This window comes from Trachurus japonicus, chromosome 18, assembly GCF_045865225.1.
Source record: "Trachurus japonicus isolate A0001 chromosome 18, Traja_1.0".
In the NCBI taxonomy this organism is placed as follows: domain Eukaryota; kingdom Metazoa; phylum Chordata; class Actinopteri; order Carangiformes; family Carangidae; genus Trachurus; species Trachurus japonicus.
Window position 1 is genome coordinate 14221378 of NC_140924.1, and position 27937 is coordinate 14249314.

The 27937-nt window shown below is 41.8% G+C and overlaps 2 protein-coding genes across 3 annotated transcripts; one reads left to right on the top strand and one right to left on the bottom strand.

Annotated features, from left to right (window-relative positions):
- Positions 1-351: 351 nt before the first annotated feature.
- LOC146968890 (uncharacterized) lies at positions 352-2128 on the bottom strand. The gene is made up of 2 exons (XM_085758912.1): positions 1685-2128; positions 352-807 (listed from the first exon to the last, which is right to left on the bottom strand). The coding sequence occupies exons 1-2, from the start codon at positions 1983-1985 to the stop codon at positions 392-394; spliced, it is 717 nt and encodes a 238-aa protein (XP_085615038.1). The 5' UTR covers positions 1986-2128; the 3' UTR covers positions 352-391.
- frem1a (Fras1 related extracellular matrix 1a) lies at positions 600-27911 on the top strand. Of its 2 annotated transcripts, none has more exons than XM_085758911.1 (37): positions 600-811; positions 9295-9717; positions 11516-11610; positions 11706-12016; positions 12195-12391; positions 12610-12933; positions 13024-13132; positions 13576-13707; positions 13787-14131; positions 14215-14357; positions 14925-15121; positions 15219-15309; positions 15961-16128; positions 16214-16422; positions 17932-18025; positions 18111-18363; positions 18968-19156; positions 19342-19527; positions 19599-19795; positions 19892-20102; positions 20489-20633; positions 20738-20879; positions 21754-21949; positions 22086-22350; positions 22461-22878; positions 23279-23480; positions 23562-23706; positions 23821-23950; positions 24119-24191; positions 24438-24587; positions 24723-24919; positions 25020-25067; positions 25152-25337; positions 25419-25550; positions 26083-26198; positions 26393-26478; positions 27062-27911. In XM_085758911.1, the coding sequence occupies exons 2-37, from the start codon at positions 9466-9468 to the stop codon at positions 27262-27264; spliced, it is 6537 nt and encodes a 2178-aa protein (XP_085615037.1). In that variant the 5' UTR covers positions 600-811; positions 9295-9465; the 3' UTR covers positions 27265-27911. The 2 variants fall into 2 exon arrangements, with proteins under 2 accessions (XP_085615037.1, XP_085615036.1); XM_085758910.1 differs by lacking the exon at positions 600-811 and adding an exon at positions 4354-4600.
- Positions 27912-27937: the final 26 nt, after the last annotated feature.

The window sequence follows — 27937 nt, forward strand, 5'->3', positions numbered from 1 at the left end:
CAGTGTTTAGTCTCCCAGAGTTTCCCAGTGGAAAGTTTCAAAACATGTTTTGTTTTCCAGAGATCATATCAGAATAATAACAGTTCATCGTTTATATCTGGGAGGAACTGTTTAAATACACAGACCCAGAAGAAAAGACAGAAGCAGGTCAAGCTCAAAACTATACAAACAACTTAAAAACATAAGAAACCAACACATTTTATTGATTTAGTGTGAAAAACAAAATGTACAAAACCTCATCCACACCATTATGATCTCAGGCATTTGCTTATGTTGCTGCACAATATCTAACATATCAGAGATGAGTAGCACTGAAAGGATTAGATAGGCCGTAATAAAAACACTTGTATACCAGCTTCATGTCATTCAAACAGCTTTTTATCCGGTGGGTTTAGGTGTGCAGGGGGTGAGCCTGGTAAAGCACCAGTAAGGGTTCACTCAGAGAGCCTCTGCTCAGACAGTACAGACTCTGTGTCAGGGCCTCGTGAAGGACCAGACTCCCGCTCTCATCTGTGTATCGCAGCTGAAACCCCACCACCTCCACGGGCTTCACGGCCAGGACAGCTGACACATCAAACACGTCATATCCAGAGGAAGGCCGCTGGTCCAGGGTCAGCAGCCTCTCCTCCAGGGCCGGACTCTCCTGCAGAGCTCCCCGAGAGGCGGTGACACTGTGCAGGGTGACGGTCACACTGAGGGGACGGGGGTGGAGGGTTTTCCTGAACAGGACCAGCTCCGCTCCCAGCATGGACGGGTTCAGGCTGCTGACATTGAACCAGATCCAGCCTGCAGGAGCCTCATCTGGGCCTGAGTGAGTCACAACAACAGAAAAAGAAGAGAAAATTATCATTTAATAGGGAGCAAATAGTAAGTTTGGGCACTGCTACATAGCTAAAGTTAGCATTAACAGTCGTTTAAAGTGTTGTGCATTGTTAGTTCAGCATCAAACTTCTTCTTTTTTTCCTCCTAAAGTTAGCATGCTAACAAGCTAGCTCTAACCGGTCCATTTCATTGTTTTGTCAACACAATAACAAAGCTTTTGGCAAGACTGGCTAGTAAACAGTTGTTGATGCGAACAGTGGCGAAGTTATAATACTGTAGCAACATTATCAAATAGCTCTGTAAAAATTCAAGATGCATTCAGTTGAGTAAACGCAGTTCGGCCTGCAAAACAGTTGTAAGTCAGTTCGTCAATGCCTTTTGATGATTTCCAGTCAATTAATGCTCAGTTTTAGGCAACTGCTTAAGACAATTAAAGCTGCACTAGTCAATATCTTCACATTGGCGTTGGCTCAAATGTAGGACTGTTTTGGTCCGATCACAGTGTTACTCATTAACCCTGTTGTTTCCAGCAGGTGTTTTCTGAGGGATATCTCCTCGTGGACTGTTTAGTGCCACTGTTACACGCCACATGTTTTCTACCAATATTAACCCTTTAAGGTTAAAATTTGGTATGTTTTTGTTGAATAATTTGTTTTCTGCTGCACAAATTTGGTATGCTTTTGCTGAATTACATTTTTTTTTCTGCTGCACCTTAATGGCCAAGAAATATAAGTATATGCTGCTTTAAAATAGTCATTATTTATGTGTTTTCCATCAACCACCAACAGCATCTTGCAGTCAAACAAAAAAATGCATTCTTTTATTGCTTGGATGAATTGAGTTGCAGTGATATCAAACTTACCGACAACACTTCGGAAGCTCTGCACCAGCGTGCCATCTGACCTCCCGAAGTCTTGAGCCTCCAGTGAGTCCAGTCGCAGATAGACCTTCCTCATGTAGGGATGTGGTTTGGCCTGGTGGCTCGCAGAAACTTTATTGATATGTAGCATTTCCAGAATAGCTTTGTTGAGCTCCTGGTCATCGTCCGCATCTCTGTGGTGATCCATCAGCAGCAGGCCCGTGACGGAGCCCAGCAGCAGCAGCAGGAGGAGGAAGACGACCAGCGTCACGTCAAAAAACCCAACGCGCTCTCCTCGAACCATTCTGAGTTTATTTTATTTCCAACCAGTCTGATGCGACCACCCCGTCCGTGTCTGTGCTTCTTGTCCTGTCAGAGCGCCGCTGAAGTTTCCATCTGGCAGTGTAGTGTAACAGTCTGTACACTAATGGGTATGCAGGAACCACAGGGGCTGTCAGGACTTAGTGAAGCGGTCCACTCTGAAGCTGAGGAATGTTGCTTCCTTTTGACAAACACTCTACCATGGACTGTAATGAGCCTCGGTCCTGTGCAGCTCTGAACAGACAACCACAGGCTGATGCAGTGGCTGAAAGCACTGGGCCACAAATTAGTCACACTGTGACTGTGACTATGACGACTGCAGCCTCAGATATGATATACGATATAATCATAGACTAATACAAACAAGGCTTTCGTCAGTCATCTGACTGAAAAAAGAAATTGTTTTGATATTAATCGGAAACAGGCAGGAAGATGAGTTCAAGGATCTGACAGAGGCCTTCAGAAACAGGACAAGAACCCCAACATTAAGATGGTCTTCAAGTTTCGGAGGCTTAGGCCCACTCTTCAGTCGGTCAACATATGAGGCAAGGATTGCTTGATTTGTATACCTGGCTGGTATTTAGGTATACGATTGGCATACCTGGTATTTAGGTATACATCTCAGGTATATCAATCAATCAACCAACCAACCAACCAACCAACCAACCAACCAACCAACCAACCACTCAACCAATCGAACTATCAATGTATTTAAAAAATCAGACAAATTGTGATGTGAGTGTACAATGTTGAAGGGGACTCACCACACTGTATGCTCCCAAAGTTTACAAAAATGTATTAGAGGACTACATAAAAACGAGACAACTTTTCGAGCATTGAGCTCTTCGTCAGGTCAATGGTCAATTGACCTGACAAAGAGCTTTTCCTCTGGCCCAGTCCCATGGCCTAAACCTGGACCATATACCACTGAGCTCTTCGACCTGACGCACAATGCTCGAAACATTGTCTCGTTTTTATGTAGTCCTCTAATACATTTTTGTAAACTTTGGGAGCATACAGTGTGGCAAGTCCCCTTCTTCTTCTTCTTCTTGTTCACCTCCCTGGACTCAGCACCTGGCTACACTCTGGATGTGCGTGAGCCTTTTTCTTTGTTCAGTGTACAATGTTGCCAAGAAAATAGAATAAAATCAATCAAAAAATATATCTATACATAGATATATTTTTTTAACAATTTTGACAATCGAGTCATTGGAAGAAAACTTTTATTTGTAACTCTGATCCGAGAAATCAGTCCTGGTCTAATTTGGTTGGACTGATCACACAACCTGTCAAATGTTCAGATATTAGGACCATAGCTCTTTACTGACCTCTGCTGGTTCTCTACAGAACAACTGGTGTGGCAGGATTGAAAGACATTTAGAGAAACATTGTCCCATTTTGGCCCTTAGTTATTAGAATGCTTCTAATGTGTTTTTCCCCCAATATTTTCAATGGCATTTTCATATTTTGGAAATTGTAAAGAATTTACCGGCAAAATAAGAACGTGATCATGAACAAAAAGACAATCCATAAAATAGTACCAGATGATACCGATAGGCTGCTGTCGCTGAAACTGGCTGGTACGTGTTCTCTTTCTCTACATATGTGGATGCGTACATGATAGACACCAACATGCTCCAACCCCACTTCATCTTCCCTTGTTTTTAGTTGTATTAATTTAAGTCAAAGTCCATTTCTCCAACCTGTAGTAAAGTGCCTAACAATATCTTCAAGGTTAAGGGCAAATACAACAAACAGCAGTAAATAGAGACAAGTGACAAATTATAGGCTGTGGTAAATAGACTTCTCTAGTCCTATGGTACCAGTGATACTTTGGGGGTAAGTTGAGGTTCGGCATCTTGAGGCATGACTTGGTTTCATTTGTCTGCTTAGATTCAAGGATCAGTCCAAAGTTGTCCTGAGTGATCATCAACATTTCTATTGATGCTCATTGTTTGATGAGTATGGAAATTATATGAATCCCAATTGAAGACCAATGGGAGATGTTGGACAGAATCATCAGAACACCATATGATGGTTTTTTATATTCATAGAGAATGGTGTTCATCCGATTCCTTAATGACAAGGAGTGGTTATTCCTTTCATTTGTCACCTGTCTGTACTTTCTGTGAGCACTTTATCCTTTTAATACAGTACAAATACACAAAGTCCCTTTTCCTCACTGTGGGGCCTTTTATCTTTACCCACTTCTGTTCAGTAATGACAAACCACCAGTCACTTTGGACGAGACTTTGATCTCAGAGCCCGGTGATTGTCTTTAGGTTTTTCCGCTCCGATTACTGATCCCACAGCAGCAACAGCAGCAAGAAGACGAGGAGGAGGAGGAGGAGGAGGAGGAAGGCCAGTCCCTACTCAGCTCTTCCTTCCCTGCTCCTCCCTCTCCTTTTTTCCCTCACTACTCATCTCACTCTCTTGGGGGGTGGAGTTAGTGGCTGAGGAGTGAGGCAGATTCTGTCAATGAGGTAGTTGGGGTTGAAAGTAGAGGAGAGCAGGCAGGTAAGGACGGAGGGGTAGTAGAAGAAGGAGAAGAAGGAGAAGGAGACGAAGGAGAGGGAGGACCAGATGTCAGCAGATCAGGTAAGGACATGTCTAAATGCATGTGTGCATCTATGCAGGGGAGCGCTCTCGTTCAGGTGTGTAATAATAATCATTAACTGGAGCCTAAGTGAGCTAAATGTCACAGTTACAACTTAACCGGCTTCATCACTGATGGTTTATTCATTGTTAGCTCGATTTAAATCCACAAAACATGAACATTTCTGCACAAGACAGCACTAGTATGACCCATTTACCACACACTCAGCTTTGACTTCTTGTTGTATTCAGGAGCTTTGTGAGACTTTTTTGTGTTGCACAGTCTGGACTCTTGCTGCTGGACGGCAGCCAAACGTTGGCCCGTTGCTCAGACCCCGATGGTTTGTCTTTTTCTTTGAAAATTGCTGGCTGCTTTGGACCCTGTCATTATTAAGATTAGAAGAAGAAGCTGCTGCTGCTCACAGCTGTGACACACAACACTCCCTCATAGCTGCGTGTTTTGTGTGTCCATCGCTGAGATTGTGGTATGGCCGAGGCAGGATGTAAATCAGCTGTGTTATGTGACCTTAATGAGTCTTTATTATTATCCCTAAGCTTTTTGCTATGTAGCGGGTGGAGTGTGGAAAAACACAAAACAGACAGAAAGCATATGGTGCATATGGTACCAGCTGGTGTAAGTCAAATATTTAGTGCTTAACTTCTAAGAACTGTGCTGTATAACATTTGAGACACACTTAATGATAGATTTAGTGCACCATTCAATTGTAAGAGGCATATTAGCAGAGGAAAAAATGTTGGAAAGTTGTCTTTTTATAAACGTCTCTAACAGCTGCTGCTTTGCCTTATTCATTGATGAGCTTCAGTTAAACAAATCATTAAAGGAAACTCCAGTGATTTAGTCTTGCACTTTCATAAAGTTGGGGAACACTTGGTCAAAATCTAATTTTCAGACAGCAAGACATTGTTATTCAGCCAATGATGCAACTTGAAGGCATTTTTCTTCTACGCCCTCCCTCCCCACATCCCTAGTTTGTAATCGAGGCTGTGCCCTCGATGACACCTACATAACCTGGTCTAGTATGACTGAACATAGCAAATATTAGCAAACTTTAAGTAGCTATAGGGCAAAATAAATCTGACTCATATTTGGGCCACCTGTTTGTTTTCCTCTGGCCCAGTCCCATGGCTTAAATCTGGACCATATACAACAAGTTTTCAGATGCTACCGTTCATGGGCGGACTCTGCCCAGATGTTGGAGTAAACGGGCCAGGTTCAGACACAAGTTGAGGCAGAAGTTAACTGACTTTCTGACTTCTGCTGCTAATATAGTGTGTATTGCCGTTGACCTGTAATTGACATTTTTTTGGCGGCTGGAGTTCATCAGAAGTTCCCACAAGTTTCTGAGCACTGAAAACAGAGCATTTCAGAAACGCTCCTAACACCATTTTAATTTGAAAACTCTGAGGTTGCGTTGTTGTAGTGTGGACAGGTAGAAACAAAGATCTCTGGAAACAGTGATGTAGACGCCAGTGGTGCTCTCTGATTGGGTCAGCCTCAATTACCAGAGGTTAAACCAACAGGGATAATTGGTCTTTGCTGTTTTCAAGTGTGTTTGAAGATCAAAACAAAGAAGTGTGGACATAGCTGATGATAGGCTACCTTCCTGTTTTGGATTCTCTGCCAACACTACATTTGGTACTGGTCAGGAACACTAACAATATCAATTGTCCCTTTGAAATCATTTGTTAAATGTGTGGAGAAGCCTTTAACAGGGAGAGTGGTACCGTACCGTCCTACACTGATGTTTTGTTTAAGTTTGGATTAGGGAATCCGTGTCGTACGACCACAGGCTCATGGGAATGTAAATGTAGTCTGTCATTAGACCTGTCGGCTTTGACACTCAGCAGATGCTGGGCCTCCGTCTGAATGACATGTTAGTAGAGTGAACTGCTCAGTCCTGACGTGAGGCCGGGGCTATTTCAAAGTGACTGTGGTTAAGTGGTCTTTACTTTATCCTATACTCCACTTCCCTGGATGGATGCATCTCGACTCGTTGGCATTGTATTGTAAAGCAACTGTAACATGAAGCTTTGCCAAAACAGGAAAAAGGATCAACCGCAAACAGGGACAGGACCCTCAGAGTGCTCCAGGCAGCTTAACATTAGGACCTTTCCCAGCACTCCCGCCTCCCATCTGCAGCCTCCCCACTGGGACTCAGAGCAGTCAAAGGGCCATCCAAATCTTTACCAGGACAGATTACCGAGGCCTTTGTGCTTGTTACATTCTGAGTAAATATCAGTGACGTGCAGGCGTTCAGAGTGACACAATGCTGGACAGGCTGTTATCTGCTGAGATGTGATCTACTCTCAGCTCAGGCATGCAGCTGGACTTTGTTTTGCTTAGGAAGTAGCATGAATGTAGTATGTGCTCATCCGGATCCTGCACTTTATCTGTTCTCAATCTGACTGTCATGTACTTTTGGTAATACCACACAATATCACACCATCAGTTTAACATGACTTATAGAGGTCCTATGTTTTGGAATGGACTACCTCCTTCACTAAGATCCATTTCTTCTTATCCACTTTTTAAAAAGCAGCTAAAAATGCATCTCAACTTCTCTTGAATTTCCCGCTCTCTCCATATCCCACATCCTTACTCTGTCTTTATGATTTCAATTAATGATTTTTTTTTAATTTCTATTGTCTCTATTTGTCACTGATCACTTTGCTCTTTATCTCTCCATTTTTTTCTCATTTTGGTTCATTTTGCTTGTATAATATTATGTATGCACTTTATCTCCTTTTTTTCTATGTTTATTTGTTAGCCATAGAAATTTGTCTTGTTGTAATTTGTTAGGGGTGGAACTTAATGTACAAGCCAATCGGCTTCGTTCCCTCCATGCACCCTTAATTTAAATGTGTGCTAAATAAATAAACTAAACTAAACTAAACTAAACTAAACTAATAGGCTCTATTCCTTGGTAATAATATAGTAATCAGGATAACTTTCCTTCCAGGTGAGCATTGTGGCCAAATTTGTAACAATTTGGTTGTGGCTTGGGATGCAGTCAAATTCCAGGACTGAAGTATTGTTTCAGTAACTTTGCTAATAATTTAAAAAAAAAATCAGGTGTTTCTAATCATCCATGCTGCACAGGTATGCTAATATTTTACATACCAGTGATCATTTCAAGTACATCATGTGGAAACCAGGCAAAACCAAGTGTGTTATCCTTGTTTAATTTACTTTAAAGCAAGAAAATTATGATGTTTTGAGTTTTTAGGATGGACAAAAGCAGCACATTACAGCTCTCCTGAGGTGGAGGGAGCTTTAAAGGACTGTGACCATTTGGAATCTTGTTTTTACTCGGGTTCCTTCAACATGATCTTTCCGGCTCTCCAAACACAAGCATTGTTCACGGAGACAAGCTATAACATGTTCCCCCAATACCGCGGCTGATTATAAAGCGCTTTTCTGTTCAAGGTGCTTTCTGCGTGAGGTCTGGGGTAGGTGTCCCAGACTTGGCGCTGAAGGAATGTGGTAGTATGACATCTGAAGCCTGTTTTCAAATACAAAACAGCTCCACCACCACACACCCTCAGTGGGATGTGGGCCGAGAGAGGATGAAACTTTACTGCTCCCTGCAGAGAGAGGAGTAATTAGTACTATGAGCCTTAATCTCCGCTGCAGCGCCGGCAAGATATTATTACAAAAGTGAGATAAATAGCAGCATTGTATTCAGAAACTCCAAGTTCCTGTTTTATGAGAATTTTGTCAGTGAGTGTTTTTTTTTAATAATGGTGGTAAAAACCAGTCTTCCTCAGCAGTAAAGAGGGTGAGTCATATATGGCAACAGTCACAGACAAAATCATGTCATTACTACAGAGACTGTGTTCAGCCTCAGGGAAACATTTATTCATTATGAACATATTTCCTGACAAGCTGAGAGCAGAAGGAGTCACAGTGTTTATAGGAGACCTGGGCCTCATCTGCAGCTGGTGAAAAACTCTAATTATTACTTTAAACAATGAAAAAACAATCACAGTAATCATGAACCAGTGTTGGTCTATTCCCGTATATCCTGTATATAACTGCAGATCCTCTACTGGCCACTAAATGTGTCTCCAGCTGGTTTAAATGTGCAACTTTACGGCAAAAATAAACAGTTTATTGCATGGTACAACATATTGCAGTGCAGCTGTAACAGTTTGAAGCTGATGTTCTCAGTATCTTTTACCAAACTCCACGCTCAGTTGAGTTTTGCACTTTTGCACTTGAGTCTCTCTCTGATCCTGTCATCTCACTAACATCACTAACACCGTCTGTTACTGTTGTTGTTTTGTTACTGTCTCATTTATGGTTGTCTAGTATCACTGTTTTTACTTTTAATGTCTCTGTCCTTACATAACTGGTTGTATGTCACTGTACATCAAACTAACTGTCATTTTGTGGTATGTCATTGCATTATGTTGGCTTATTGTCTTTAGTCTTTCTTCTTTTGTGTCACTGTTGTTGTATGTGCTTTTATTGTCTATATTTTAATGTTATACTCCCCCTCTCCCTTCCCCTTAGGAGGTCTTTCACCTCCTACCAGGCCATTGCCTTAATAAGAATGTATTCTTAGCAATTCTTGCCTGGTAAAATAAAGGTTTACTACTACTACTACTTTTGCACAACAGATAATATGTTGAGTTAAAAATGAAAAATCCTCTATCTTTTTGTTGCGTTGCAGCGCCTGACTGTTGACGTGAACTCCTGTACCCATGGAGAAGAATCACTGAACCACCAGAGGAAAATGTAGCTTCTTCCCCTCCTGTCAAAGTGTGTTTCTGAGAGCAGACCTGCTTTTGTTTGGAGCTAATCCTTGAAGACCCTGCAGGAAGTTTCCTCGTGATTGACAGCGATGGGTTCACGGAGTCAAACTGTGGCTTGGACGCTTCTGCTGCCACCACTGCTGCTGCTGCTGGGATTGACCTGCTCAATAGACGCTTCTCTTGTCAAAGTCAATAAGGGTTTAAAGGTGAAACGGGGTCAGTCGGCCTACCTTGACGAGGGCGACCTGCAGTTCCATATTCCCCGACAGAAGGATGCATGCAAGGTGGAGGTGGTGTTAAATGAGCCCATAACTCAACGAGTGGGGAAACTGGTGCCTCAGGTAATGGAAAAATCCCCATGCGGTGAACACCACCCCTGTGTGTTCCAGGCAATTTACCATCACTAGTAAAACAAAGTCATGTCGTTTGAAGGTGTCTATTACACCTTCGTAGCGCTGTCTGTCAGCTCTAACGTGTAGGAAACGACGTAATATATCACAGGTGTTGTGATAATGATGACAAGCTCTCAGTGCCCTGATAGATTACTTCATGGTCTCATGGTGAGATCTCCTAGTTTTATAATATATCAAAAATAAACCCTAACCCCTTGAGTCCATCATATGAAAGATATACATTGTCGATAAGGAAATACATTAGTGGCCCCCAGTCTAATGGAAAAAGGCCAACAAAAATAACAACATAAAATAACAACAGTGAAATTTACTAATTGAGCGTTCCATCAGTTGTGTAGATTACACTTTAAAGGTGGAATGTTTGGTAATGTGTTACTAAAGGTTACTCAATAAATGTTAAAATGACAACTTTGCCCTTTAATGCATGTTTTGCAGTCATGGTTATAACCCTTAGACTTCAACTTTAGACTGTGACAAGAAAATTAAACTAATAACAAGTTATGAAATTAATGGAAAAATAAGTCAAATAGGCTACTCTTCAGGCATATGAAAAGGCATGAGCAATCAATGATTGTTGATGATTGGTATTGGGCTGGCAACATTTTTGAGATTTTCAAGGGACCATGATTTGGAAGTAGATGGGAGTAACTCCTTAAAATAGCAAGAGATGGACAAAAAATAATGTAGTGAATGAAAACCATTCTGTCTCCTGGCAGGAGTGGATTTTTATACATAACACATTATGGTGGGAATATAATTTCTACATGAACCCCACATTGTCTATTATTGGGTCAATGTAAGAGCCTATACTAAGCTAAAAGATTGTATGTGTCTCCATGTGTGGACCAACCCAGTGTTCAGTCTGTTCATTCAGGGTATAGAGATGTTTTCATATTTGGGGGAGAGATTGTGAAGGGACCTCTCTGTACCTGTTCCTTTGTTGTCCAGGTAGACGGGCCGTCTCCTGTCTAATGACTCTGTGCTGACAGATACGGCCAACCACTGAATGTCCTACATGAGTCGAGTTCTACGTTTAAAAGAAGAAAAGGAAATTATAGGACTGGTTTTGAAACACTCCACTCCACTGTGAGTGATAGTCACAACAATGAAGCCTTTTATTAACTTAGGAGTTAAGAATCCACTTTCATTTGAATTCAACAGTGTACTGTGTATTTTTTTTCCATTTATTTAATTAAGATCAAAACAGAAAAATACATTACAAAGGAAAAGAAAGAAACAAGACAGTAAAAGATAATAACAGCAATTGCTTATAATGTTTGTATTTGTATTAATAACTAAATTGTCATATTTAGCTCCTGATTTAGAGCTGATTGGAAACAATTGATCAAGACGATGATCAGAAAGCAAAAATGTTGGTCTTCTCTGGGATCTATGGATTTGACATGAATGTAAAACATGGCGTCATCAGCATAATATGTAAGAGATGCAGTGTTGCTGTAATATCAGTAATAGATAGGTTTGGTTTAGGAAATGATGGTGATTTGGGTTACAACACGTAGTTCCTCAACATTAGACTACCTTTGTTGTCATGGTGATTGGTAAAAGTATGGTTAATTTGATCCTGTCATAATTGTTACGACCAGATGTCACCGAGCAACAAAATGTAACAATGTGCCGTACAGACAACCTAAGGGCTGATTTAGTTCTTCCAAATTCTATTAGCTATTACACCATGTGTTTTTGTATTTTTTTTGTCTGTGTTCAGGTGTTTGATTGCCATTATCTGGCTGACGAGGTGAAGTACATCCATAACGGTTGCCCATTGTTAAAAGAGGACACTGTCAAGCTTCGACTGTACAGGTACAACGTCTACAATGAGTGCCATTAAAAATGTTCTGTCTTCCTGTTGTTGTTGTTGTTGTAGTAGCATCATCCGCTGATGTTGTTCTGTCCAGATTCACAGAGACAGAGACACACATGGAGCTGTTTACCCTCCATGTGGACATTATAGAGCCAGACTGCAGCGTCATAAAGCTGGGGCCTAAGTCCTTGGAGGTTCCTGAGTTTTACAGCCTGACTGATGCCGTGGATGGCAACGTGGTGTCCTTCAACTATGAGAGGAGGTCCAGCCTGGAGTGCAGTGTCCATCTGAGTAGCCACGACAACCACCTTCCTGCCCACGGTCAGCTGGTCACCGGAGAGCCAGAGAAAGCCACCAAGAGAGGGGACGAGGCAGAGAGCTTCATCCCCATACGTCAACAACTAGGTAACCATACATGACTGGCAACTGATGAAAGGAAATCCCCAATCACAAGCTCATCCATAAGCGAAGAAGTAAAGCTCAAGTAAAGCCTCTGTTGCAGCAGAAAAAACATGTCAATGTAAATGTAAAATGAGAATACAAAAGGTCTAAATTGTGTTATCTCTGTGGTTTTATTATCCAGATAATAAAGCCAGGGCCATGTGTAAATCCGAGGACTGCCTGAAGGGACTGAAGCTGGTGAAGTTCACCAAAATTCCCTGTGACGACTTCCTCATGATGGGGCTGAGGTATCAGCACATAGATCCTCCATCTCCAGATGTGGACTACATCGCAATCAGAGTGGTCCTCATGGACACAAGGAGTAGCAGCATGTATAAGGTAATGGGTACTTCCCTGCCTGTGCAAGCTCAGTAATTTTACACATGTATATGTTTCAAACCAAGGTACAGTTTGTTAATTAATAAGCACCTATTGGATGTATCTAATGATGCCACAAGGTACAATATCTCACAAGAACTGGTGATAAATGTGACAAAAAAATACCATTGAATACCTGAATCTTTGCGGTCTCATTCCCTTTCCATGCTGTGGTGTAGTCTGAACAAGCCTGGATCCCAGTACGGGTCATCGGAGCGATGTCCAACCAGCCTCCCAAACCGTCCTTCATGTCCATGTTCATCCTGGAGGTGGACCAGTTCATCCTCACTCCACTCTCCACTGCTACACTAGATGCTGAGGACGAGGAAACTCCTAAACAGCGATTGGTTTTCAACATCACCAAACCGCCCGTGGACGGCTTCATCACTCACCTGTCCGATCACACCTCCCCGATCTCCTCCTTCACGTGGCTGGATCTCAACGACATGCTCATTGGGTATCAGCCTCCAAACTCTTCACACACCCAACGCAGAAATTACGAGGTAAGAGATCCTTTTCTTGAATTTTGTGCAATTTACAAACAATAATTTTTTGCATTGCTAATTGTTTTTTTCTGCCACCCTTCCTTACAGGTGGAATTTGAGGTTCATGATTTTTTCTTTGAGAGGAGCCAATCAATGACTGTTCACCTGTCTGTAAGGAACGCAGACACTAATGCACCCAGAGTGTCCTGGAACATGGGTATGTTAGCATCCGTGCAATGAAAATGCTTACTCTAATGATTACTATGGCAACTATGTGTGATGCAAAAGGGGTTGCTAGTGGTTACAAAGCCACTTGGATCAACTTTGCAGCTTTATGGAACTTTTTTGGGCTGTTTTTCCCGGTTGTTTTGATGTTACTACAGTTTGGTGTTGTTTGGTCGATCTTGGTTTTACCAGGTTTAAATAAACATTTATAAAGTTCAGTTGTGCTGGTCAAACAAGGTTACTAAGTAGAAATCTAATGAACCTAATCTAATAGCTCGGTTACACCAAAGAAGACATTGGAGACTGTATCCTGAGCAGAAGACGATTGCTTTTCTGAACACAGAAACTTCCTCCACAGCTATTGACTCTCAGGTGGACATTTCCACTGTAGTTATGTAGCTAAATGTGGTTTTCTATGATTAATTTGTTTTGTAGGTCTCAGTCTGTTAGAGGGTCAGTCTCGTCCAATAACTTGGGAGCAGCTCCAGATTGTGGACAACGACAACCTGAACGCTGTTCGTATCATCGTTGTGGATGGTCTACAGCACGGGCGGCTCACTCTCAGAGGTACAACACACTTTTTGGGACTTTTGGGACATTTTTAAAGTTTCTTAATATTTTGTGGTTGTTTGGTTATAATCCCCAGGAGGAAAGGGCTTCATGTTCACCGTCAATGACGTCAGAGCAGGCGTGGTCCGTTACTACCATGACGACAGTGACACGACCAAAGACTTCATCATCTTCCGTATCACAGATGGCCGCCATCAAACCCGGCACAAGTTCCCCATCAAGATCCTGCCCAAAGACGACAGCCCTCCTTTCCTCATCACCAACATGCTTCTGGAGGTGTCTGAGGGCCAGATGGCTCTCCTGAGGGGCTCCACCCTCCAGGCCTCGGACATGGACTCCAGCGACGACTACATCCTCTACAACATCACCCGACCCCCCAAGGCAGGAGAGGTCATGAAGATGCCAGGACCAGGACTCACAGGTCAGGAGAACAGGGTTTTTATCTTCTAGTCTTCTTGTATTTCCTCAACACATCATTTTCTGTTGGTGTTGATCTGAATCCAGGTTACCCCGTCAGCCACTTCCTGCAGAGGGACTTGTCTCAGTCCATGTTGTACTACCGACACCTGGGGAACGAGGTGTTTGATGACTCCTTTGAGGTGGTGCTGTCTGATTTCCATGACCCCCCAAACCTGTCAGAGCCTCAGGTGAGTAACAGTAACACTGTAATAGACTGTTAATGAGGGATCCTCACATATAAAGTTTGTATTTGGGGATTATGCTTGAACCAGCTGGTTGTAGCTTTATTAAGACAATGGATTGATGACAGTCCTACAGTACCTACAAGTAAAGGATTGACAGTTCTAGGTGTTTATTATTAGTAAAGGGACAGTGTGCAATTACATTAATCATTTGCAGAAAAAAAATGAAGAGATGGTTGCACCAGATTTAGTTTACAGCTAATTTCCATCTATAGTCCCTACACTGATCTGATACATCTTTGATTTGTTTTGTATAGTCCGATGGTGACAAGGTTGTACATCCAGTTGTCCTACAGATTCTTGTAGCATTTCACGTATTGATAGGACCAGATTAAGGGTCAGAGAATCAACAAATTGATCCTCCTGCTGGATGTATGGCAACAAGATGTAGCAACAAGAAGGCCACTCATCTTGGGGACCAGAAGAATAGCAATCCAACCAATGGGCTTGGAGATACTTAAATAGTGTTGACTATCTAAAAAAACCAGCACTAATAATCTACTGCTGCTTCAGGTGGTGATGGTCCACATAGAGCCGGTTCCAGACCAGCCGCCTAAAGAGGTTCCTGGTTCCACCCGGTGTCTCATTGTCAAAGAGACGGAAGTGGTCCACATAACCCGACAGCAGCTTCACTTCGTAGACCAGGAGTCTCCAGACAGTGAGCTCACCTACACGGTCACCACTCCACCTTTCTACGCCGGCACCCACAGGTCAGTGCAAACCTCACCTTCTAAAAAAACAACAAAAAAACACCAAATGGTGGAGGAGCACTCGGTCTGAACATTGTTCTTCTGCTCTGATGTGTAGCACTCCTGATGCTGGGAGACTGTTCCTGGTGGACAGCATACCCAAATTCACCAAGGACTCCAGTGCACCGGTGCTGAGGCTCTTCACACAGGTGATCATTTTCTAATAGTTTCTAGTTTATTTGGAGGAGGCCTTGTTGTTTTCCTATTTACTTTTTTAGGCAGTGACAACGTTTGGTCAATGTAAGGCAAGGCAAGGCACTAGGCAATTCAAAGTGCTTTACAGAGGCATAGCAATACATCACAAAGAAAAAGAAAGAAATAAGACAGTAAAAGATAATAATAGCAATTAGCATGATTACATTTAGCTAAAAGCTGGAGCAAACACAACGTTTTCAACGCTGACTTAAATTAATTGCATTTAAACACTGTAAACATTAAAACTTAATCAGTCTTTACTTCTAAACCTTCAAACACTGACTGCAGATCAGACACTTGTCTCTTCATCTGCCTCATCTTTTAGTAGTTTATAGCATCATTAGGACATTGACAGTTGTCTGTGATTGGTTTTCTCCTGTGATGAACACAGTATTTGGTCTATTAGATTTTTCAAAATAAGAGGAAATACATTTTATGAGTAAGAGTTCTTTCTAGTTTCCAAGAAAAACAAGTACACACATTGAAAAATACACCCACAGTATATACAAGTGCAGTACTCCGTCTGTTACTGCCCTGATTTATGTATATTTAGTGAGATGGACTTTACCAATAATCATCCGTCCATTTGTTTTGCATGTTTCCAGCACGCAGTGAACTTCATGAAAGTAGCCTACATGCCTCCCATCATGGACATCGGCCCTTACCCCCAGTACATCCAGTTTGTTCTCTCTGTGACCAACCATCTCGGCAAAACAGTCACTGGGCTCTGCTTCAACATCACGGTGATGCCAGAAGACAACCAGCCGCCACAAGTAGGAAACAACATCATATTCATATCTCTTTTTAATGCAACACATGTGGAGGTGTGTTTATAAAAAAGTTGATATTCCCTTTCAGGTAATCACCAATGCTCTGACTGTGGATGAGGGTGGGGAGTGCAGACTGGGCCCTGAGCACTTGCTGATGTCGGACGTGGACTCTATGGAGGACAGCCTGCAGGTGGCGCTGCAGAGGGAACCACAGCACGGAGCTCTGCAGCTGGGCGGTCGTCCGCTGACACCGGGCCAAGCCTTCACCGTGCAGGACCTGAAACACTTTAAAGTGAGGTCAGACATCCTGGTTCCTACATTTCCTTCTTCATGTCACATCAGATTTAAAAGACTAAAGGTTTTAGATTCAGACTGTTATTAAAAACCTGGTAGTGACAAGTCTCTGTTGTCCACTGCAGCTGTTTTATGTTTGAGCCAAGAAGAGAATTATTCGATTACATTATCTTGAGATCTTGTTATCTCAGGACAACTGAGAAATGTTCACGGTTATAATGGGAGAATTATCACAGGGTTATTATAAATATGTTTTTAACGGGAAAACAACATTTTGATATCAGCTTCTGTGGTCTTTACATGTTGGTTTTCCAATAAAGTGATTAAGGAAAGATGCATTTATAAAACAATTTTTCAAAACGAGTGACTGCACAAGTTTTTTGAAAATAAATTGAATTAGTGTGTGCCAACTCTTAGAGTTTGATATATATCTTTAAGCACTGTGAGCTGATTTAGTTACATCATTTCCATTGTGTTATATCTTAATGTTTGACACACGAGTGCAGCTGAGTGTCTGAGTAAAACTGACAAACAATGTTAAAGTGATGATTAACGGTGACACATGGATTAAAAAGATAAAACAGGATCAAGTAAAAACCTTCAAGGTGCTTTGCTGTTCAGAAACAACAGCATCATGTGGATCTGAGGCCGAGGTCACATCCAACAGAACTAAATTTGGGATTTTCCCACAGATAGCAAGTCTTGTGAGTGTGTGTGTGCACTTTGTAGTTCAGATCAGAGATGAAGGATTTGAAGATGGGTGTGGTCTTAGGCCATTTTAATCAAATAAATCAAACCAGCCATGACAAATTCTGATATTAGTCAATAAATGGAGAAACAATAATAAAAGTAAGTCAATAAAAGCTTCATAAACTTATTAAGAGCTTTCATATATATATATATATATATATATATATATATATATATATATATATATATATTTCATATATATATATATATATATATATATATATGAAAGCTCTTAATAAGTTAATAATTAAATTTACAAAATAAAAGTCCCTTGAGATAAACATTTGTATATATATATATATATATATATATATACAAATGTTTATCTCAAGGGACTTTTATTTATTTATTTTCAAAAAACTTGTGCAGTCACTATATATATATATATATACAAATGTTTATCTCAAGGGACTTTTATTTTGTAAATCCACATTTAATTATTTTATAATGCCGCAATTACCTCCCAGCTTTTTTCTGTTATATTTAAATGAGGGGGTGTGGTTATCTCAGAGTTTCAGACCAAAATGAAAAGCACATTTTTTATTAATTTCTTGAATCATTTATGCAGCTATTTATTTATTTATGGATTTATTTAGTATCTTGGAATATTACAATGTCATCCCATTGTCTGAAATTGTAATAACTCATAAATATTAACTGATGAAAATGTCAACATAGTTTCAATATTTTAATTTTACAGTAACGTTTTGATTAATAATGTGATGCGTCATCAAATATTTATTTTGTGTATCATCTGTGCAGTTACAACCACGACAGCTCAGAAACTGTGGAGGACGACATTAACTTCACTGCGACAGACGGAACCAATTCAGTCAGTTTCATCCTGCACGTGAAGGTAACAGCTCTCGTTGACAGATTAACTTCTCCTCCACCACTTCATGTTTCACCACAGTGAATGACTTCACACGTCTCATCTCCAGGTGAATCCCATCAATGACGAGGCCCCGGTGTTGGTTGCTGGTTTGAAACCGGTGCTGAGCTGTGCAGAGGGGCAGGAGATCGTCATCACAGCAGAGTACATCTACGCCTCTGATGCAGACACCGACAACAGCAGCCTGACCGTACTGATCGCCCGGCAGCCGTATCACGGCGTGGTGCTGAGAGACGGTGTCGTGGTCGATCGCTTCGTCCAGGCAGATATTACTGCAGGGATCATCACCTACAAACACACAGGTGACTGCAAATACATCAATACTGAGTCAACAGCTGGATAGATCACAGTTAGTTATTGAATTATAAACATATTATGTTTATTATTTTCAGTTTAGGAAGTTTTTTTCCAGCACAACAGACTAAAAGGCTAAATTTATTCCATGTGGTGCCTATACTAGGGACATCCAGGGAAGCAGAGGAGCACTTCCAATACACTGAGCCTTACACTAAATAAACTACTTTCATTACGTATATCATTATTTTTAAAGAAGGAATGCTAAGATTCTGGTAAAATTCTTAGTCTGGGAAATAAATTAAATGAGGAAAAGTTAATATGCATACATATTTACACTACAGTAACAATAAACCCATGTTCTAAAAAACCTCAAAACTATCTCTGCAAAACTGAACTGCACATTTTAAAACATAAAGTACCATTGCTCTATATATCAGCTCTTCAGTATTCATCCCTGAATATTTCGGTATATGCATTATTTTATGATAATATTCCAGATTATTACATTTCACAACATATACTACTAGATATACTGTATAAGTACCTTCCCAACATTATCTATAATACTGTCAATACTGCATCTAAAAGTTCTTTATATTGTTGTTTCAGGACTGGAGGTCGGGCTCACTCCTCACCACGACACCATCACCTTTGTCATTTCTGATGAAGAAACTGAATCCTCAGCTTCATGCTGCTCCAGGACCATGGGCTCAGCTCAGGCCCGACACAACCTGCCTGTGTACGACCTCAAAATCACCGTGTTTCCAGTCGACAGCCAAACACCTTCACTGACAACAGGTGGGTCGTTTGTATCTCTGAAGAAAATATTTGACATATGTATGTAGATCCCGTGTTTGGTAATAATTTAAAGTTTGATAACACTTTCCCAGATTGAGAAGATAGACAATGAAGGGGACATGTTTTGTTTTTAAGAAACATTATATTTAAGTTTGATGTTTAAGAACTTTCTCCTCTGTTTATAGGCGACATTTTTGTGGTCAGTGAAGGTGGAACTGCCCCGATCACCACTTCTCATTTGAAGGCCTCTGATGAGGACACCGCCCTGGATCAGCTGGTGGTCAGTCTGGTTTCTCCACCTCAGTTCGGCTACATTGAAAATGTCCTGCCCAGTCCCGGCTTTGAGAAAAGCAACATGGGCATAAGCATAGGTAAATATTATTACATATGTTTAAATCACATGGGTGAAACAAACAATTAATATCATGTGTTTTCTGTCCAGCTTCGTTTTTGTACAAAGACGTCATTGACGGCCATGTGAACTACGTCCAGTCCAGACATGAGAGGATGGAGCCCACAGCTGATCAGCTCTTGCTCTGTGTGTCAGATGGAAAACACACATCTACTAATATTCCCTTCTACATTATTATTAACCCAACAAACGATGAGATCCCAGAGTTTCTGGTTCGCAACTTCACAGTAAGTTCTTATGGTGTCTCCTCTCTGAAGGTCATAATGAGCAGGAGACATTTTTATTTTGTGGTTTGATATTCGTTGATGTCTTTCTACGATGAGGTACGAGAAGGGGAAACGAAGCAGCTGGACTCGTCATTGTTGCATGCGGTGGATCTGGATGTGCCCAGGAATGAACTGCGGTTCAGCATCGTCAAACCTCCTCGACATGGCAGCATCATCAACCACAACAGTGACAGGCCTGTCAACAAGAGAAGAGAGGCCAGTTCCCAGTCGCCTGTGGTCGACTTTACGATGACGGATCTTATTAATGGTACTTACACATCTGAGCTGTAGAGTTACAGTTAATATCAGTGTAGCTCTGGGGTAGGTTATAATATCTGCAAATCCTAATGCTGCATTAACCAATCAACCAATCAACCAACCAAACGACCAACCGACCAACCAACCAACCAACCAACCAACCAACCAACCAACCAACCAACCAACCAACCAACCAACCATCAATTAACCAAACAACCAATTAACCAAACAACCAATTATCTAATCACCCACCCAAACAAACAACCGACCAACCAACCAACCAACCAATCACAAGTGACCAGGGAGAATTGAGTATGCAGCAGTGGGATGTATGCAGTATGCAGGATTGTGGTTTGATCATTTTGTGTTAATTGTAGTATGTTGGTTGGTTTGCAGGTATGGATCTTGTGTACATGCATGATGACTCTGAGAATATGGAGGATAGTTTTACCATCCAGTTAACAGACGGCAAGCATCAAATACACAGACAAGTGATGGTCAAAGTGCTGCCGGTGAACGATGAGGAACCTCACATCGTCAGGTCAGACTGGTACCTTTGTCACAGTTACATACTTAAAGTGAGCCATCACATGGTTGGTTGTAGAAAAGAGAAGCTAAACTTATGTCAATCTTCTGTTTTTATAGGAACAATGGACTGGAGGTGGAGCCAGGAGAGACTCGGCTCATCTCCAGTGTGACCCTGTTGGCACAGGACAGTGATACTCCCTCTTCAGAGGTCATGTATGTTTTTGAGAGTGTTCCTACCCAAGGACAACTTCAACTAAAGGTTTGTGCAGTAATGTGTAGTAGTTTTTAATCACAAAGGCTGACCAATTATGAGGTTGATTGGAAAGACACAGAGCATTGCGGTAACCATAGTTTGGGGTCACTCAGTTACATGACTTGAAAGCTAATGAAAGAGAAGCCCCCCCCCCCTACAAATATTCATATGAAATATAATAAGTAGGCTACTAAAATACCATGAAAAGTGGTATGTCTTGTTCATCTAGAGTTGTAGGACCATTAGGCATTGGTTTGGAGTCAATATGTCACATGACTTGGAAGCAATAGAAAAAACAACAACATTTTTTCCTAAAAATATTCATATAAAATAGAATAAACACTAAAGATACCGTACAAAGTGGTATGTCTTATTCATCTAGAGTAGTTAGATCATTCTGCATTAGTTTGGGGTGACTCGGTCACATGACTTGGAAGCTATTGGAATTATTGTAGTTTTTCTACTGTAATTTTCTTGAATTTTGGGATGTTGGATGCAACATATTATATATAATAATGGTTGTGTTAGATTTAAGTAGTAATTTGTTGATGGTCCATAAATGAGACCATGGCAATTCAGAGTGAAGGATCAGACACTTCAGTCACCATGACACATATGCTGCAAATGATGTCATAGCATCATCGCTATGCACGGTTAACAAGGCAGAAAAAGCAGATTCTTCAGTAAGTACACAAAGATATGCTCAAGAACGCAAATTTTCATGGCCGTTTGGCATTGAGTGTAATGCATCTTCAGCTGTGGCCAATGTCCTAACTCCCACGGCATTGGGAGGTGCTGTTTCATGGTGACCTGCCAGTGTAAACACGAGGAGGACACAGGGAGGCGTTGTGTGTCCTAACTGTGACTGATCCTGTCTCAGGAAGGTCAGGACTGGGTGACGCTGACAGCTGGGAAAAACTGCACCCAGGAAACGGTGGACATGAACCTCCTGCGCTATGTACACACAGACCTGCATGCAGCGAAAACACAGGACTTCTTTGTCTTCCACTTGCTGGATGGAAAGAATCAATCACCTCCACAGCACTTCCACATCTCCATCAAAGATCTTGAGAAAGGTACTTGAATCCTGCTGTAGGTTTGGAATGGATTTTCGGCATGTGATTTTCTGCATGTGTTAATTTCCTCATGACTGCAAGGCCACATGTGAATCCATACAGTATTAATGTCACCTTTAACTGTTTCCTCCACCAGGAAACATCGCCATCTTCGTGAAGCCGGTGAGGGTCAGTCGAGGAGATCGCGTGGTTCTCACTACGGACGTCCTGCTCGCCACTGATGGCACAGAGAAGCCTGAGGAGCTTCTGTATGTTATCACCAACCCTCCTATTCAAGGACATGTGGAGTACATCAAGCACCCTGGACTGGCCATCTTCACCTTCAGCCAGATGGACATAGCTGCAAACTTGGTCGCCTACGTGCACGACAACCGAGCCAGCACGCCCACGGAGACCTTTCAGTGAGTGTGGTAGCTAAGACTTGATCTAAACTTACAAAGGGAAAGGCCAAAGTAGAAGGTCAGATAAAGGTGAGACAGTCTAACGCCCAGTCTGTTGTGTACTTCAACAGGTTCGTTGTGAGTAACGGTAAGACTAGCCGAAATGGAAGCTTCGAGATCATCGTGGAAACGGTGGACCGCGTCCTGCCGTCCCTATCCTCCAACAAAGGCATCACAGTTCCTCAGGGTTCCTCCATCATCCTGGGTCCTGACTGCCTGGCCCTGTCTGACCCCGACACTCCGCCCAGCGCCCTGACCTTCACCCTCCTCCAGCCTCCACAGTACGGCAGGCTACGTTTAGCTGGCACCGCGCTAACAGCCGGATCAAACTTCACCCTCCGACACATACAGGAGCTGGAGCTGTCTTATAAACACGACGGAGGGCCTGCGCAGATCGATCGGTTCGCCTTCACTGCTTCTGACAGCACCAATCGAGGCTTTCTCCTGGATGGGCGCTTACACCTGGAACCCGTGTTTTTCACTATCCAGGTAGGTGGCACTCATTTCGAGGTGACTTATGTTGCTATGATATCCATGTTAAAGGGATAGTTCAACAAATTGGCCCATTGCCTTAATCCCTATAGTTTTAGGTTCGTTACCTTGTCGGTGCAAGTGGACAAGTTGTGACCTGCACATTCACCACGCTATGAGAAAATAATGGAACGTTGTTAGATGGAGTTGTTTTCGAGGTAAATTCATGCAAAACCGCTGATGCGCGTTTCCATCTGAGGCAGTTTCTCAGCAAGCATTTTCTGCATTTGCCTCGAAAACAACTCCGTCTAGTAACGTTCCGTTATTATCTGATAGCGTGGTGAATGTGCATGTCACAACTTGTCCGTGAGAGCGTTTTGAAATATCCCTTTAAGCTACTGTATGTCTGTTTTATCAGATCAAGCCTTTGGACAAGTCACCTCCTGAGGTTATGAAGATACTTCCTCTGTGGAAAGCTGAGGCTTTAGGCGACGGACGATCCGGGATCTTCCTGTCATCTCGGGAGCTGAAGGCCCGAGACGGCGACAGCAGAGAAGAAGAGTTGATCTTCTGCATCGTTCGCCCGCCCTACTTCAGTTATCTAGAAAACATCACTACAGGTTGGAGAGTGAAGTGTGTTTGCATCTGTGCTTCAGCCTAACTGGGAATGAAGAAGTAAGTGTTTCTCTTTGCTGTTGCAGGTGGTTTTGTGACACAGTGTTTCTCTCAGGTGGAGCTGAACAAAAGAACCATCGTCTACATCATCAACCCAGAGAGGGAGTCTCTCTCAGACAGTCTTGAGCTCACGGTGTCTGATCCTTTGGGAAACACTGGACCTCCTCACATGTAAGAAAAAAAAAGAATTTCAGATGAGTTATGGCTTAAAAGTAGTTTGATGTCACACTGACCTCGACCTTGGATCACCAAACGGCTCCTTCTTTTGTGACCTTGTCTCTGTAGTCTTAAGCTCAGCTGGTCCAAAGTGGAATTGTCTCAGTCCGAGTACTCCATGTGTGAGAAGCAGAGAAGGATTTCTCTGGACATCATCCGCAAAGGAAACCTGGCAGAGTCTTCATACGTCACTGTGAAGGTCTGCAGACAGTTTGTGTTGAAGATGAATGTTCACATTATGAGAATATTAACTTGAGCACAGTTTAATTAATAAAGCTTCTCAGTACTACAGTGCAGGGTTTGGATTTATTATTGCTTCCCTATCCTTGGTCCTGGAACAGATTTAAAGACGTACTTCTTTATTTAGGTAAAGGAGGTGACTGCATCAGCTGGGAAAGATTTCCTCATGAGCCCTTCTTCCCTCATTCAGTTTGATCCAGGTATGTGTTTACCGATGTTTGGTGCTCTCCATAGAAAGCTTAGGGAAGGAGCCTTTAAATTGTCTTAAGGGATCCAAATAGTAAAGTGTTAGGGTAAGATCTCCATGTGTTGGACCGAGATGCACCATCCAAACTTGTATGATTCTTAGGAAGAGATGTAAAAATCTTAGGAAAAGTCTAACACTCACTTCAATCACCATATTTCCAGAAGCTCTAAAACATGCTGTGATGTTTGTCTCTGTGCAGGAGTGTCAAAGAGGAGCTGGCAGATAGACATCATTGAGGACCAACTTGAGGAGGCTGATGAAGTGTTTGAAGTGCTGCTTGTCTCTCCTGAAGGCACAATAATTGGTCGCACCAGTGGCACTCAAATCACCATCAGGGACTCAGGAAGAGGTAAAAATAAAATAAACCAAGCTGTGTATCTTTTAGATCAGAGAACAATGTATTTATTTTCAAAAGGTGCTGTATCGGATTAAAAGCTAAAGCAATCAATATTTGTCCTTGGCGGTTTAATCTTCAACACCACAGGAGGGTGCTGGCTGAAACAGGATCAGGAAGCTCCTCTTCTTTTGGGAAAAGAGATCAAGTCGGACACATACCCCCAACATGGATCCATTAAACTAGAGAAACTCCCATTAGGCACTGAATCGCACGTCTGGTCCCGTGGAGACAACATCCCTAGGCCCCCGAAAAAGAGACTCAGGGTTCTGGACAATCCAAAGTCTGTGAGTACCTACACTTCAAGTGGGAAGGACTTTATCCAAGCTGGTGATTCTCATGGTCTGTTGAGGCTTTGTTCCATCTATGTTCTGTTTAATCCATCAGATTGCACCTTCATCAGTTCTTCACAATGGGACAGACGTCATTTACACGGTAGGCAGCGGTAATGGAAAATACCAACCTGCACTAACCTCAAAATCCAACAATCCCTTATTTCTCTCGTCCTTTTGATTCCAGTATCACGGCATCATGCAGGTTCAAGTAGAAGATGAGACGTCCCCAACCAGGAAGGGCAGAAAAGCAAACATCCGTGTGATCAGCAGAGGGGGACGTCAACAGGCATCAGCACCACACATCGAATCAAAACCAGTTCCTCAAAAAAAGATCTCGAAACCTCAAAAAACTGGACCAACTAAAGGCCGAGTAAGTTTGTTTTCTGTTTGTTTTTCAATGTAAATGCCGTATTGGTTGTTCTACACTTACCACATTTATTGTGGCTGATAGGCTGTAGCTGATAACACAATCCCCAAGGCCTGTGTACCAGAATTGATGGGATTCCTGCACTTAAACCAAAAGACCAATCAGCTCTTTCACTGCAATGGTGTCACCTGGAAACCCTGGGCACCAACTGATCAGGTATTCCTGCGAAACCTACCTCAAATACAAATATGCACAGGCTTATTCGTATCTCTGAAGAAAGTAAAGGTCTGACCATGGCAGTAGGGGTTTGAAAGTTGGATCGCCAGTGGTAACATTTTCCAAAAATGTGGTAAATTAAAGGAAAAGTTTCCCTCTTTCCTGTTACACACCAAATTGTTTATCTCTATTTTATTCTGATTCATATGTAATCCATAAATGTATGTAGTTTCCAAGGGATCAATGAGCGGTAAGCATCAGGATCAACAGCTATGTAGAATAGCATGTCATCTGCATAGCGATTAGAGTACTGTCTTTATGAATGACGACCTTAGGTATTCGCAGTTAAGGACTGGAAAGAGGTCTATGCAGAACTAGGATGAAGAACCATATGGAGATGTACAGATGTAACTTTCACAGTGTTTTCTTCTCTTGCTCATATTTCCTTGTAAATTCTTTATGTTTTAATTAAGAATTATTTATGTTCAGCAAAAACACCAACATATCTGCACATTTCTTTGTCAAACCACAGATGGTGAGTGCTCAGAGGTGTCCTCAGGGTTGGACCTTCCATGGCGGCCACTGTTACATCCGGAGCTCTGAGCACAAAGCCACATGGACCGCGGCCAACAGAGCCTGCAGGGAGAGGTAGGCTACGGTTGTTTTTGCTCAAAGACAAACAGACTTGGAGAGAAACTGTAAAACAAAGAGCATGCACAAACATTCTGCAGATTAGTTTCCTGTCACACTCAAGAGCTGTATAATCTAATTGATGTGCTCCATAAATTACGCCCCTCAGTAGGAAAACACAGATTTATCCTCTTTTTCTTTTTCATTTTCAGATACAAAGGAACTCTAGCAAGTGTCTTTTCTAAAGCTGACATGGACTGGCTGTGGGACCTCAGCGGAAGAAAACCGTTCTGGATAGGTGGGTGTTAATTATTGATTCATTGCAACAGTATTCCTAATTTAAGATTGCTTGACCCCCCTTGTGTATAGGAAGTATCATCAGATTCTTTTATCAAGATTCAAATTAAGTTTTTTTTTTTTTTTTGAGGTAAACAAAAAATGCACTTTAATTTTGGAAAATAACATGAATCTTTGATTAAAGTATAAACTATATGAGTCTAACAGCTATATCTGAGGCCTTACACTTACTGTCACTAATGCAGCTGATGATTATACGGCAGACAAAGACTAAAATACAGCACAGTGTATATAGGGAGTTTTTTGGGAGTGCCTGTTGTAAAGGCTTGAACAATTGATGCTATCTGAATTTTGATTAATGTCTCTACTATTTCAATAATATTTTATTGACTCTTTGAGAAAACAAATACCAGTAATAATTAGATCTTATCTTATCTTGCTTTTTTTTCAATCTCCAATTGATGGTGTTCAGTATTTTTTCCGCACTGCAGTACGTCTGTACTGCAATGCAATGCAATGCAATGCAATGGCCTTAAAATTTCATGATATGTCCAACTTCTTTACACTGACTGTTTTTTTCTCAGGTCTGAATGACAGGGAGGGCCGAGGACAGTGGGAGTGGGTGGGCGGCGAACCAGTCGGCTACACCAACTGGAGCAGGACACCCCCACGCTCGAAAACAAGGGGAAGCAAAAACTGCGTCCTTGTGTGGAAAAGGGCAAAGTGGCAGATGAGGGACTGTAAAGGCGGCAGAGGTCACCGCTTTGTGTGTTCAGTCAAGACTTGACTCTGACTCTGTGTCACGGTAACACAGCCACAAACCCCCGTCCGTCACTGTGTTGTGTCAGTGAAAGTGAAGGAGGAAGGACTCGGCTCAACTGCACAATAAGACAATTCTCCAATAATAAGGATCAGAGGGAACTTGTTTCTGTGATTTATCACAAACTGACAATTATTGGATCTGAAGAATAATATGCTACAATAAGTGTTTACACAGCATTTATTCTACTTAGCCACTGAAAGTATTGTTGTATGTAAATCTGTATTTAGTGTCTTACTTAATTTAGACAGAACAAAGGCTGGATCATGAACAGAGGCCTCAAAATCCAAGGGATCACTTGGGTTGTCGTCAGTCGGTTTGTGGTGTACAGTAAGTTACAAATCAGTTTGTGGATATTGGACAGTTTTTCTGCAACTCTAGCAACGTTAACTTAGGACGCCTCGTGTTCAAAGTGAATTATTTTTTAATTTATGTTGTTCTTACTATGTACATATTCTTAAATCAATTTGTGATTAATCAGATTACCACAAACCAACTGACACATGCTGCTTTGGCACTGGAGCTTTGCTTCCATGTCAATGGACACAACACAATGAAAGAGCAACGTCGTCAAACACTGGACTTGTTGGGAAGAGTTTTTGCCCGGCGCTACTGTAGTTTCCTCCCTAAATTGTTCATT